The sequence below is a fragment of the Pelecanus crispus genome, chromosome 3 (genome assembly GCF_030463565.1).
Source record: "Pelecanus crispus isolate bPelCri1 chromosome 3, bPelCri1.pri, whole genome shotgun sequence".
NCBI classification, from domain to species: domain Eukaryota; kingdom Metazoa; phylum Chordata; class Aves; order Pelecaniformes; family Pelecanidae; genus Pelecanus; species Pelecanus crispus.
In genome coordinates, this window is record NC_134645.1 from 21,926,490 (window position 1) to 21,940,928 (window position 14,439).

General features: G+C 38.7%; 1 protein-coding gene across 1 annotated transcript in view; it reads left to right on the plus strand.

Moving 5' to 3' along the window:
- The first annotated feature begins 2,829 nt into the window (after window positions 1–2,829).
- Window positions 2,830–14,439, plus strand: part of CHRM3 (cholinergic receptor muscarinic 3) — a 132,208-nt gene continuing 120,598 nt past the window's right edge. The window contains exon 1 of the mRNA XM_075707864.1: window positions 2,830–2,927. Coding sequence (XP_075563979.1) covers window positions 2,830–2,927 — 98 coding nt within the window. The remainder of the gene's footprint in view (window positions 2,928–14,439) is intronic.

Genomic DNA, 14,439 nt, shown 5'->3' on the forward strand with positions numbered 1-14,439 from the left:
AACAGCCTTTCTCCCTTTTCTAAAAGAATCACATTGAGCCAAGGTGGAAAGATGTGTGGGGATAAAACTTTGATGTGGTTGCTTTAAATGGACCTTGATGTCCTGCACAAGCTGAATTGTCAACTGGTTTTGATTGCTTTTCATAAAAAGTAGAGTTTATTAGTTTTGTAGCTGAATATACAAACAGCACAAGCTTATTTGAGGAGTCTTAGTTTATTGTAAATTAGGGCAATGAATTCCAGAGCTCTGAGTCACAACCTGCGTTGTTAGGGGAGTAGAACTGGATTCTTGATAGTAATGGCATAAAATTAAAATGTAGTAGAAAATTACCGGGAAGAAATTTTTTTTTTATTGAGAATAGCTTGAAAAGCTAATAATGAATTAGTTTACTGCTAGCTAAAAACATAGTAACTTGATAAGAGCAAAATTACAAAGCATTATTAAAATTCCAGTTTCAATTGTCAGAAACTGTAATTTCTCAATTACAAGGAGGCTCAACTAACTAAAAAGAGGCTTCCCTTTTCAATTGTTTTGTAGTCTTAAAAGTGTAAAAGTGACTTAAAACTGGTTTTGCTCACGAAGCAGACTTTTTAAATTTATTTTTCTGCATTGGTAGTGTGAATGAGAAATGCTTTTCATCCTTTGTACTTTCTGTATAAAAAAATAATTGAACAATTTTTTAATTGTTTTAATTATTTCTAAGTGTAATTGTCATTGTTGTTTCATGGGTGACAGTATGTAAGGGTACCACCAAGGACCTTTAGTGACCTCAGTTAAACAATAATGAGTACATGCTGTGCAAATTGTAGTTTTAATAGATGAATGAAATACTCAGGTGTGGATTCACTGCTGCATCACTGGCGTGAAGTACTGAAACCAGAGCTGCTGTTTTGAAAAGTCTAGAACCATCCTTCCTGAGCTGAAAGATCGAGCTCTCCCACCAAAGGCTCCGCGAGGTCCTTACAGAGCTTCTGCGTCCCTTTACGGGGTGAAAGCCCTTTCCAGGCGGGAGGTGGTTAAATGATGCCTGTGAACAACCTGGCTGCTCCTTGCCTCTTTCTGAGAGTTTTGCTTTCTTTGCTCAGTGACCTTCAGTGCAGACCAGTTTCCTTGTGCTGGGCTTCCTGTGCATTGTCTGTCTGGGAGCAGTGGCAGGAACAGAGCGTTCAAGGAGCGGTGTGATGGCTCGGCAAAGATGTGCTTAGCAAAAGCAGTGCTTTATGATTGTCTCTCATCTAAACGTTCATCTGGGCCGAGAGGGTATCAAAGCTTGCTCTCAGGAGAGGGTTTGCCACACTAACGTGTCCAGGCTCCTTCCAGTTAAGAACTGCATGGCACTGTTTGTAAGACAAATGGTGCGTATTCCTTCTTTCCTGGCCGTATTTCATGTGATCTGCTTCTTTTTTCACTCATTCTCGCAAATACAGCCTCTCTTGTTTTCATTTGGTGTAAGGGTGTGTTCCGATTCGCTTCCACTCGAATGCATTGCACTTCTTGGCTGTGCAGGATTAGTGCAGAGAATTGCTGTCTTCCAGGAGAGCGTTTTACCAGAGGAGGGAGAGACTTTCGTGATTAATGGTATATCAGAGCTGTGTTAGAAGTGCTGCGTTGGTGTGCAGCAATGTACATGGGTAGTAAATATGTATTTTCTTCCATTCTGAAAATGAACTGGAATATAGTCTCAGTCTTGTTTGTTAATGTCAACCTTGTTGTTGTTGTTTTGGTTTGGTTTGGGTTTTTTTTTTTTTTTCTCTCTGAGAAACTGAGCATCCAGCATAGCCAGTGTGTTCTCTCTGGTCTGCTGCCTCCTTATTATAACACCTGCAGGTGAAATCCCTTGGCCTGCTGGTAAAGGCTGAGACACTGGGTGAAATTCTGGAGCATCTATTGATTCAGAATTGCTTTTCTGTGTTTAAGTTATTCAAAGGGGTCTTGAAACCCTAGGCTGCAATGGCGTGCAATAAATCGGGTAATAATGACACAGGGTTCCACTTGGCACTAATTATATATAATGAAATGGAACATGGTAGTCAGTGGCTAATCCTTCTCCCACACTTCCAACTTCAGGAATTTACAACTTTGGCAGAGGAAAGTATGTTGTTTAGGTTTTAATTATTGTTATTTTTGCTTCCTCTGTAGCCATGTCAACTTTTAAAAGCAACAGTATATAAAATGCATCTGAAAATACAATGTACGGGGTTTTATTTTGCTACCTTTTTACGTTTTTGACATGAAAATTAGTATTCCAAAGCAGCTTTCTAAATTAGTTAACTCGAGAGACTGCATAGTTTGGGGAAGAAAAGGAGAGCCCAGTTCTTTGTTCTGCCCCTGTGTCAAGCCGCTCCCGGGGTCTGGGCAGGCTCAGGATCCCATCTCTCTCTGTGCCCAGAGGTGCCAATTTCCAGGGACAAGCCAGCCAGGCTCCTTTGCTGATTCAGCTGCAGACTTCTTTGTGCTGTCTTAGAGAAAATGTTATCCTCACTCCAATTTGGTCACTGGGTTTGAAAAAACATCTGAAGATACTGTGATCATACCTAGCCTTTTGGGGGCAGGTATGAGCAGCCCAAAGGCTTGTCACTATCTTATTACCACTGCTCCAGATCTGTGTGATGCATGCATGCTTGAGTTGTTATATTTTCAGGTAGGTCTCTTAAGATTTAAAAAAAAAAAAAAAAAAAAAGACGTTTTTCAGCAATAGAAAGTATTAATAGTTTTTGTCTTCTCTTGGTCCAAAGGAGGCCTTTTGGCTTATATGTCTGTGTCTCCTCCATGTGTCCATAATGTATTTTAATAATTTTTCTTCTGTCTTTTGTTTTGTTCACAGCCTACATGCTGACACACTACCAGTTTTGTTTCCAAAAGAGGAGTTCACAGAGCTACGCAGTGCCTGATCCAACTAGTCACTTTGATGTTCCTCACTGGACCATGTAGGTAAAATTCAAAGAAACATTTATTCGTTTTATAACTTTCTATGTATTCAACATATTGGGAAACAGCTGATTTTTGGCAACAGTGCTCACTTTGTGAAGTCAGGGTCTCTTGGAATTTATGGACTACAAAATCATTTATTAAGGCCCTCCAACTTTGCGATGTGTTTTATCATCAACAGATGCACAGCTGTAGACCATCATATGTCACAATGTGTTTGGTCTCCTTGCCACATCTATTTTAAGTTGTTGTGGGTGCTGGGAACACAGCAATGCCTGTCATTCCTGTAGGCGTACCTGAGTTAACTTTAATAGCAGCTGCAGTGGCGCAAATTTCAGCTTAGGCACAAAACTCGGCAGAGAAATTAAATAAATTCTCAAGCAGTTGGCAAATCTTGAGCTTCTTGTTATTACAACTGCACAGCTAGCGGAGTAAGAGCTAGCCAGGGTAAGAGCTAGGCTGAACAGGCTTATATGAATGAACCTCTATGCTTCTCTTAAGAGGAGTAGAGCAGTGTCATGGTACTGGTAATTAGGAGGCAGATGCCTTCAGGTTATTCCTGTTGATCATCTTGAACTTCTGCACAAACCTTCAAGTTTTCTATGAGTTTCAGACAAATTAAAAAATATAGCTGATATTCCATCTCTAGGATTTCCCTGCAGAATAATATAGTCTTGCTATAGTAGAGGTGAGAATCTAACAAGTCAAATTCAATTTCTTGAAAAGTGTATTTTCCCTTCTGGTTTTGATATGCTAGCTGGCTTTAGTTTCAACAAGTCATTTCCCGCTGCGAGAGTAAACCTAGGCAAAGAACTAAATTGTTCGGATTAAATTGCCAGCATTCATTATCACTTGACTGCTTTCTCCCTTGTATGTTATGCTGTTTTATGTCTCCATTGCAGTGGCATTTAAAATAATTTACATGAATTGGTAGGCTGCAGCCTTTATGTCTATGTTATAGTTGGTGTTTCTTTTACATTCCTTACACATTTCTGTAAAACTTCCACCTTGGTTTGCATTTCTAATTTTGTGGAAATGAACTGTAAACATGGATATGTAGCAGTGGTTTAGATGCCCTGTATTTACACATGCTGGCACACTCTCCTTACACAGAAAACATCTCTCCTCATATCCTTGCTTTAGGGGCTGTGGCACTGAGAGTTTATTATGATTGTTTCTGGAGTGTTTTGAGATTTCAGTCACTCATTTCTGTCTGGATAAAGCTTCTAGCCAAGTCACCTCAGGAAAGCATTTTCATAGCATACTGGTGAATCTTTATGGCTTCAATACTAACAACAGGTGTCTCAGATGAATCCTGAAACAATGCTTACCCCTGCTTTCATATCCTGAAATTAGGGCATGGTATCTTGCACACTGTTACACAGCTGGCCATAGTCACTTACAGTTGGTTTTGCCTTTCATGTTGTGTTGACCATATTCCAGTTTTACTTAGATGTTCTTTCAGGTATTTTGTGTAAGGTGAAAGGTTATGGGTTTGGGTTTTGGGGTTTGGTTTTGGTTTTTTTTTTTCCAGCTGACAGATTTTCTATGAAAAAAAATACTGAAAACACATACATTTTCTGGTTTACTAGTTAAATTTAAATTGTCACAATTCATAAGTGTGTTGCTAGCTGTGGATTGGAGAAGAGATTCATGTTCCCTGTTGTCAGTATCCAAAATCTTCCCCAGCTGTAACTGATGGGCAGGAAAACAATCCCAAAAGACATTTATTATGCTGGAGGCGGTATCAAGTCCGAGGAGAATGCCTTTTCTGTAGGTATGAGTGGCACAGCTATTCCTTGGCAGGAAATTTTTTAATTGGTGCCAAAATTCAGAGTACCCCAAAGGAACCGGAATTGAACTGTATTCAGCTTTAGCCTAAAAGGAAAGTAACAAAGGAAATACCTGAATTCATATAATTTACTTCTGCAAATTTTGTTAGAGTCCACATCTCTCTCCCCGTAAAAGTATATATTTTTTGTCACTTAGACTCTGATGTGACAGGGGGGAAACAGTGAGCAAAAAATAAAGGGTTAAAGCATCAAACCATATCATCTGTCTACAAGAAATGTAGTAACAAAGTTTTCAAACAAAACAAAGGCAGAAGGTCATACCTTTTTTTTTCTGATACTAAATTAACAACAGCAAAGCCTTTCATTCAAATAAATCCAATGGATTGCTTTAGATTTACACTCTTAAGGGATTATATTTATAAAGAAATAATAAAAGAATGTGCTTTACTACCCACAAGTGGGCAGTGCATTAAACAGAATTTGTCAGTTCATCTGAACACATTACATTAGTCAAGAGGAGCAGCATCATTTTGCTTAGCAAAGGTACATTAACTCGGTCATTTGGGCTGTCAGAATCTTAAAATCTTGCTGCAAACGCAAGGGTAATGGTCACTATGACATGCATTTGTCATTTCACGTGAGTAATGCTTGTGCTTTAGTAGCTTTTAGCAAAGCATAGATGTCTGCAAAGGTTGTGGTACTGGTTGGCACTCTAATACAAAGTGCAAATTCTGACAAAATTGGTGTAACTTTCAATTGTGAACTAGATAATGTCTGATCTAAGAAAAGCCAGAGGAAATGTCTTTTCTTAGAAGGTTTGTACAGCAGTATATTCAGGTTGATTTTTTTTTAAATGTTCATGTGTTAAAATTCATTCATATTTGTTACATATAGTCATAACTGTGGTAAAAATATTCTTTCTACATTTAAATGTCTACCTGAAACTTTGTGATATTGATAAAATCTACTAAGTCAAACAGTTTTAACTCCAGAGCATTGATGTTTGTTTTACAGAGTAGTGGCACAGAAGTACTTGCTCCTATACATTATCCCTTGAAAAATTATTCAAGTTCTTAATCCGAAGCTAATGAGAACTTGTATTTTTATTTATCTATTTATTAATTTATAGATTTTGGTAGTAGGTTAGAGCAGAAGAGTAGCTTTGACAAAAAGAATAACCAGTTCAAAGCGTATGCAATTTGTGACTATGCCTGTCATGAGGTCGTGCTGTAAGCAGTTGCACAATCAGCCAAATCTTACAGTGCTTCCTTGCTTACTCCCTTTGAAGTGACTTGGTTTCACATTATTTCAGGAGAAGCATCACAGCTTAGACCATTGTATATCTGCAGCTGGTGTGTTGAGTTGTTGTGGTTTAGCCCCAGCAGGCAAGAAAGCGCCACACAGCTGCTCACTCACTCCTCCTACGCCGATGGGATGGCGGGGAGAGAACCAGAAGAGCAAGAGTGAGAAAAATTCCTGGGCTGAGATAAGAGTTTAATAATTAAATAAAGTAAAATAGTAGTAGTAGTAATAATAATAACAATATAATAATAATAGTAATAATAACATACAAAGCAAGTGATGCACAATGCAATTGCTCACCACCCGCCGACCAATACCCAGCCAGTTCCCGGCAGCGACTGCTGCCCCCCGGCCAACACCCCCCCCAGTTTATATACTGAGCATGACGTCATATGGTATGGAATAGCCCTTTGGTCAGTTTGGATCAGCTGTCCTGGCTGTGCCCCCTCCCAGTTTCTTGTGCACCTGGCAGAGCATGGCAAGCTGAAAAGTCCTTGACTAGCATAAGCAGTACTCAGCAACAACTAAAACATCAGTGTGTTATCAACATTCTTCTCCTACTAAATCCAAAACACAGCACTATGCCTGCTGCTAGGAAGAAAATTAACTCTATCCCAGCCGAAACCAGGACATGAGTTAATCATTTATCCATGAGGATAGGGTACTATTATGCTTTAAAAAGATGATTAATGGCCAAAATTAATTTTCTATAGACAATTTCCTCTTTGTCTCTAGTCATTTAACTGAGACTATGCAGTAGCTATTGATGGTGAGGAGAGCACATAGACTGGGGTTCAATTTATTCATTCATATTTGTTTATGTATTCATAAATAGATTATTTTAATCACTTGGAGGAAAAAAGGTGACACAAACTGGTCATTTGTAATTTGCATCCTGAAAGAAAGTGTGCTTTTTATACCAGAATTAATTTTTTTAAGGATTTGTGATTAAAATGAAAGATGGAAATATTTACATATTTAAATTTAATATACAAAATAAAATTACTCTCAGCTGAAAATCCCTCTGGGGTATAGCGTGAACAATTCTTCTTTCATTACATGCATTAGAAACTCAAGTGGCATGATTATAGCTGAGTTCCGTTCCCTCTGAAAAAAACATAACTTTTATCAACAAGGATCTTTCAATACCTTTTTTTGGAGGGAAGACTGTTAGTTTTTGGAATTACAAATTTCTATTTCCTCTGGCATTTTTAAAAAATCTTAGGTTTTCTTGTCACGTACTTCACCAGACTGATCATGTTTAACTTGTGAGGACTGACTAGTTTGCAGCAGTAGGTGGTATGTGAGACAGACTTCAGGAAGAGCATGATTTCCATAACCACTTCAAAGGAAATACATTATAAATAAAATACATTTCTCTGGGGGCTTAGAAAACCATTCTGTTTATAATTTAAATTACATTAAGCTAAATAAAATAGTACAGTAAAACCCTCAAGGGAAAAATACTTCATTTAAGTTTGAACATTACATTACTTCCATTAATTGGAAGTATTTTACTCTCTCTCTCTAATAGTTTATTTTTCATTGAATATATATAATTAAAAGTAGTGTCATTATAACAGGAGTCTTTCCCATTTTGTGTTCTAAGCCCTTCTGTTCAGTAGATCACTATAGTTTTATTTGCCTACCTTCCTTCATTTCTCACTGCTTTATTCCTGGTGACTAACCTGCTGAGCATTGGTGTATGACAGATTACCATCACTGTGTCGTGCATGTTCAACTTAATCAAACTCATACTGGCACTGAGACTGTGAGCCAGCCTGAAGTTTTGTATCAAAACCGTGGAGTGTGAGGCTTTCTTCTGTTGGAATATTTTAGAGTCTGCTCGTCCAAACCACACACCTTGCTTCCTCCAGGGTCCTTGCAGGGGTAACTGTTGAGCAGGGGCTGCAACACAAGCAAGAGAATCCATTAGTCTCCCTACTTTATAAATGTAGCATGGAGGCAGAGAGGAGATGCTGTACATACATACATACATGCATATATGCATGTGTGTGTATTCTGTGTATCTACAGATTTAAGGTCATGCATGTTTGCGCATGTGGGTGCGTGTGATTTGCTGGTATACATACAGTTTCCTTTCTTTTCTTGCTATAAATTTATGCTTACTCAGTTTCATATGAGAACCTGGTAAGATAATATGACTTCCAGGAGAGGGTGACTAGGAAAATATTGGAAAACCTCAGTGAACTATCTAATTGTAAGAGTGATTTATTCCACCTTCCTTTTTTCACCCTGTGACAAGAGACCATACAGGCTGAACTAAATCAGGTTTTCGTTCTTAACAGCATGGAAAGCAGTAAATCTGTAGTGCCAAGCTCCTCTAATATTGACAGCTTTGCAATATGGGTGTCTGTAGAAATAGTCTAAGCACATATAAGCTTACAGAAGCTGAAACAGGTTGTATAATAGAAGCAAACCAGTCCCATATGCAATCCTTATTCCCACTTTCTAGTCAGCTTTAAACCAGCTACTAACTTCAAATTAATCCCCATATAAGGTCTGAAATAAGCTTTGTGTTTCATATAAATTAATTTCAAGTGATTAAAAATATTTTTTCCATGGGAGAATAAATCTTTACAGCTAAATATTAACAATATTGAAATACAAAAAAGAAGCCATGCACAAATTTTCCCTAACGTTACACTGAGTAAACCTTGAGGGGGAAAAACGTGGCACAAAATATAAAAGCTTAAACATTTTGTATTGACTCAGAACCTGAAAGTTTTATGAAAAAAGTAAGACGACCTAGTCACAAAAGAAATTACTTCTTCAGTCTATTTTCTAAGATTTTCATTAAGGCTTAAATAAGTTTACAGTTTCATTGTATATCCTTAGGAAACATTTCTTTTTCCTTTCTGCTTTATAAGATTCTTTTCCTTTTCTCTGGTGTTATTTGTCTGCATTTTAAAACTAGCTTTTGTTCCTACTATAAACGGTTGCCATGTGATTAAATAATAGAGGTAATGAACTCTGTAATGAAATACTGAATTTACTATACTGTGGCAAATAGGAATTGATCTGAGTTTTTTTGTATTGTTTTTTAACTTTCTCCAAATTGGGGGTACTGGTGGATGAAAAGCCAGACATGAGCCGTCAATGTGCACTCGCAGCCCAGAAAGCCAACCGTATCCTGGGCTGCATCAAAAGCAGCGTGGCCAGCAGGTCGAGGGAGGTGATTCTGCCCCTCTGCTCTGCTCTGCTCTGGTGAGACCCCACCTGGAGTGCTGCGTCCAGCTCTGGAGCCCTCAGCACAGGAAGGACATGGACCTGCTGGAGCGGGTCCGGAGGAGGGCCACAAAAATGATCCGAGGGCTGGAGCACCTCTCCTATGAGGCCAGGCTGAGAGAGTTGGGGTTGTTCAGCCTGGAGAAGAGAAGACTCCGGGGAGACCTTATTGCGACCTTCCAGTACTTAAAGGGGGCTTATAAGAAAGACAGGGACAGACTTTTTAGTAGGGCCTGTAACAATAGGACAAAGGGTGATGGTTTTAAACTAAAATAGAGTAGATTCAGACTAGAAATAAGGAAGACATTTTTTATAATGATGGTGGTGAAACACTGGAACAGGTTGCCCAGAGAGGTGGTACATGCCCCATCCCTAGAAACATTCAGGGTCAGGTTGGACGGGGCTCTCAGCAACCTGATCTGGTTAAAGCTGTCCCTGCTCACTTCAGGGGAGGTGGGCTAGATGACCTTTGAAGGTCCCTTCCAATCCAAACTTTTCTATCACACTATGTAATTTGTTCAAACATGTTTCATTATGCACTTAAATTGCACCATGATTAATTCATTTTTTTCCTTTCTTGTCTCCTATCCCTTTCCACCAACTTTAAAGTTAATAGAGAATAATTTTATTATTTTAATAAATTTATATGTATAAATCACCACACATTTTGTTTAGCTCTCTGGCTGGGATGGTTTGTGGTAGGCTGAATAAAAAGGTAGTTCCTCATTAAAAATCTGCCAGCGTTGTGCATTGGAAGTCCATCTTTCTGTAGGTAAATGTATGCTTGTATTAGCAACTGAAACTCAGCATGCCAAGGTGGTTCAGGTCCTACTCTCAGGGCTGACTGCTTGATCATAACAAAGAAACAAAAACCCTTGGAGAAATTCAGGTTGTTAGCAAACACTGGAGAGGTGGGGTGGGAGGGCAGCAGTCCCTTCATCCCTTTCCCTGGCTCTCGCTGCAGCCATGTCCTCCTCGCGTTGCCTGCTCCTCTCCAGACCCGCCATACACGAGGTGACGGTCACATTCTCCTTGTAATCCCTCATGCGCAAGGACTTAAGAGGGAACTTTTAGTCGTTATCATAGTGATATAATCTTGGGATTTTGCTGAAATGTCTATATGTAGCTGTCATAAAGGTGCATAGCTAAAGCTGTGAGGTAACTGGAGTTTCCTTTAACAAGGAACTCCAAGACTTAAAAATGAGGCTTTGTTTTGAATTTGCAAATTTGTCTGTTTGACTGCTTGCATACTTCATTGTTGCACTCTGTCTTCATATGCACACAGCTGCCATCCAGCCATGCTCTGAATGACAGCAAAGCACTAGATTCATGTGTTTTATTCAGAATACAAGTCATAGGGGAACACAGTTGCAAGTCCACCAAATCTGTTGTTTCAATGTAATTTATAAGTAAAATCAACTTTCAAGTAGATAGTTGATGTGGAAAGGAAAATCATTTAATTCCAAAATGTCCAAAAGTTTCATTACAAAATATTTTCAACCTTCTGTACATATGATAACACATTGCGTGGTCTGTTTTTCTAGTTGCATTGCTCTGAACTACAAGCTCATCTCACATTTGTGCCTTACATATTGTCCTTCATGATGCTATAGCACTGTCTTGAAATATTCCCTCAAAATCATACTCTTTTATTATTATTATTTTAAACACTGTGGTGAGCAAGCGAAAATGAAAGATTGCAATACTAAAGTCAGATATACTTCAGGATGTGTTAAGTTACTTAAACGTATAAAAAAGTTTTTAACACACATATATAACGTAAAACATACTGCATTTGCCATCTCTTTCTTGTTTTCTTATTTAGCCTATGAGTTTTCTGGGGAATGTGTTATGTCTGATGTGTTGGTGGCTGCTATCAAAATACAAATAATAAAAAATATCATAGTGGAGGTGTCAGTCCAACCGCAGTTAGTAATCAGTGTTGCTTTGGTGCAGAGAATGTAGGAGGAAAGGAAATGGTCCAAAGAAAGAAGCCGCATTTGTACTTTTTCCCTGGCATTTTTCAACCTTTTGCCATTTTAGACATCAGAAGAATAAGCAATTATAAAACTGAGCTTTATCTAAAGTTCTTGGGCACAGTGTACCACTTGTGCATGGAAGCTAGAGGGGTTCACAGCCAGCTCTAGCAAGACGGTCACTGCTGATTTGCTTGGTGCTGGGTGAATTACAAAGCTTATGCTTTCATGCCAGTGCATATCTTCTGAAAAGTGCCTGTATTTTATTGGGATACTATTGCAGAGCTGATCCTACCAAGTAAGGTGCTAAGGGCTGATTCCCTAAGGTATAGCAACTCTCAACATCAGCCCCTGTATTGATTTAAATCTAACTTAATACCATTGTTTGCATGTGACAAAAGAAAAAGATTCCTCAATGTTCAAAGCATTTTAAAATCTCTGTTTGTTCAGTGAGGATTTTTAATAGGTGACTTTGACTGAAGCCCACTCTTTCAGAACAAATTAAGTAGGCCCTAACTTAGGCTTGCAGCATGCACTGATGCAGTGTGCATGATAGAAGAGTTAGAGTCACATTCACTGCAACCTGTAATTATTTTGTTGGCAAGTTCGTAAAACTTATCCTAGTGATTAATAGAAAAGAGGAAATTAATAGTGTGCCTCTACTTTTTTCTATGGAAGATATTCCATTCCTTATGTTAATTTATATTAACAGGTTGACAGTGTTTGACAGACTGACACTAAGGAATGATTGTGCCCTAGGTGTAAAATGAATGACTCACTCTGATTCTTCATTTTCAAACCCTTCTCAAAATCACTAATTAAATGACCCCTTTAATTAATTAAAAGAATTGTTTTTGTTGCTTTGATACTTATCTTAAAGTGAAGTGAAAAGTATTTTCAACAACAGCACAACAAATCTGCCGTGTCAAACTGTGGCCTAAGGGATGGCCAAGACAAGGTATTGCAACGCTTGGGAAAGATCAATAGAGAAGTTGTACAACCGAGAGCAGAGCTTTCTGTGGCATGTTGACAAGGACATGGACTCACTAACCCAAACGCCCTCTGCTTCTCTTTGTGACTGGCAGTCTGCCCAAGCAATTTAAAGATCTCTTTCAGTTTGTCTTTGTGCTCGCTTTTTAGCATTTGCCTCACAGATTTTTCCACTGCCTTGTGACATCTGCGGGGTCTGATGACCAGGGTCTCAAATTCTTGTGTGTAATCATTGACCATTTCCTATGTAATCACCAGGTGACAGAGCTGCAGGCAACACAGCTTGCAAGAGGGGACTTTTCAGCCTAGTTTCTGACTTTCAGGTGAGCTCTAGGCACCACTCCTGTACCACTTCATCTAAGGTTATTGCAGCCCTGGTGTGACCATGCAGAGGGTTTTGAACAGCTGGAGGCTCGAGTGGGCTGAAAAATACATAGTGGGCTGCTCATCAGCTGACATTTACCAGCTTGACTGACTTGTAAAAGAAAACTTGAGAAGCAACGTTTTGACACACAATTTGTCAGTGACACTTTTATTAAATGGATATAATATCTGTCCCAAGTACTGAGCCAGATCTTCAGGCTGTGTTACTCTGAGTAATTTTTAAAACTGTACCTTCTGAAACATTAACAGACATGGCATGGTTAACGAACTAGGCATACATAAAGGCCCCTGAGGAAAGAAACAACAGGTGCTTCATGTCAGTCTTCTTTTTTTTCATATGGAGAACATCAAGTTGAAGATTGGTGGCGATATACTATATCGTTTTATTTCTCACTCCATGGAAAATAAGTTGCATTGTATACCAAGGTATTACCTAGTGTGTCTTGGGGAGAGGATGTGGACTCTTAAGTTTCTGGTCTTTTGTTTGCCCAAGCCAGTGCCTCTTTGATGAGCTGCATTTCTACTTTCTTCACACTGCATCCATTCCTAGTGATTCCTTTTCCTCTAAATAGCAGCCGAGGTTGACTAATTATTATTATCCATTATCTTTATGCATCTGCCTTTTTGGGACTATTGGGATTATATGCCTAAAACCCAGTCAGGATTACTAAAGATTTGAAGTACTGACAAATCCATTTTCTTATTACTCTTCTTTTTAATTGAGTAAAACTCAGAAACCTAAGCATTACCAATCCATACATCCATTTTTCTCTCTAGCCAAAATGTTTTGCAGTAACAAGGGTTCTATTAGCAATTTTCTGGTTATCTGTAATTGCTGAAGAGGCCTTTGAGACAAACTGTCCAGGTAGCTACCAAAAATGTATAAGGTTGTGTAATGCATTAGATGTCATTAAATGCTTAAATTAGATCCCTAGTGCACACATGTACAACTGTTGCTACTTGTATCAACGGTTTTAGATGTAAAAATTTAAGCCCAAGCTCTGTAGTAGCCACTGTCATTAATTTGCTCAGACTGTTTCTCAGTACATATAGGGATTTGTTGGAGAGTGTCAATAATGTGGGATATTTGCTGAGGTTTCTTCCTCTTTTTAAAGATAGTTTTAAATTGTATTTCAGTGGTTTCAGTGAGTCTGATTAGCTTTTGGCAGTTTAAGGGAATGAAAAGAGCAAGTCTTGAACTGGGAAGAAATGCCTGTATTCTTCTGGGCCCTGATTTCTGCTAACACTGCCTGCGGAGTAGAACAATTCTACAGGAGAGTGTCTATCACTTATACTAAAACAGAGATTCAAGGAAATAAAGCTTCAAAACTTTCAAGACAGGAAGGTGGGAAGCTGCCTGGAAAAGAGAAATATCTTTAGAAAAATTATTTCAAGTTGCTAGGACTTATTTCTAAGGGGGGGGGGGGGGGGTGGAGAGAGAGAAAAGATGTTATATTTAGCCACACTTAGAGGAGATAGGACTTCATCTTTTAAAAGTCCTGTGGAGGACCCCTATATGCTAAGCTATACAGAATTTAATCTACCTCTGAAAGATGAAAGGATGAGGTGAGCCTGCCAGAATTTAAGCCTCTGCTTCCAGGGAGTCTAGTTTTTTCTGCCTTAGTGATTAGATCTCAAAGCTACTTTCTGTGGCTGTAAAACCCTCTAAATCATTGCTTTAAAGAATTGTACACAAACTGACTGTATCTCCATGAGGTAGTGAGGAGACTCCATTATTTCAGTGCAGGAACCGATTGTGAGTCAGGTATTTGAGAAAAACACAAAGTATTCTCAGTTGGTTTCTTCTTGCTCAGATC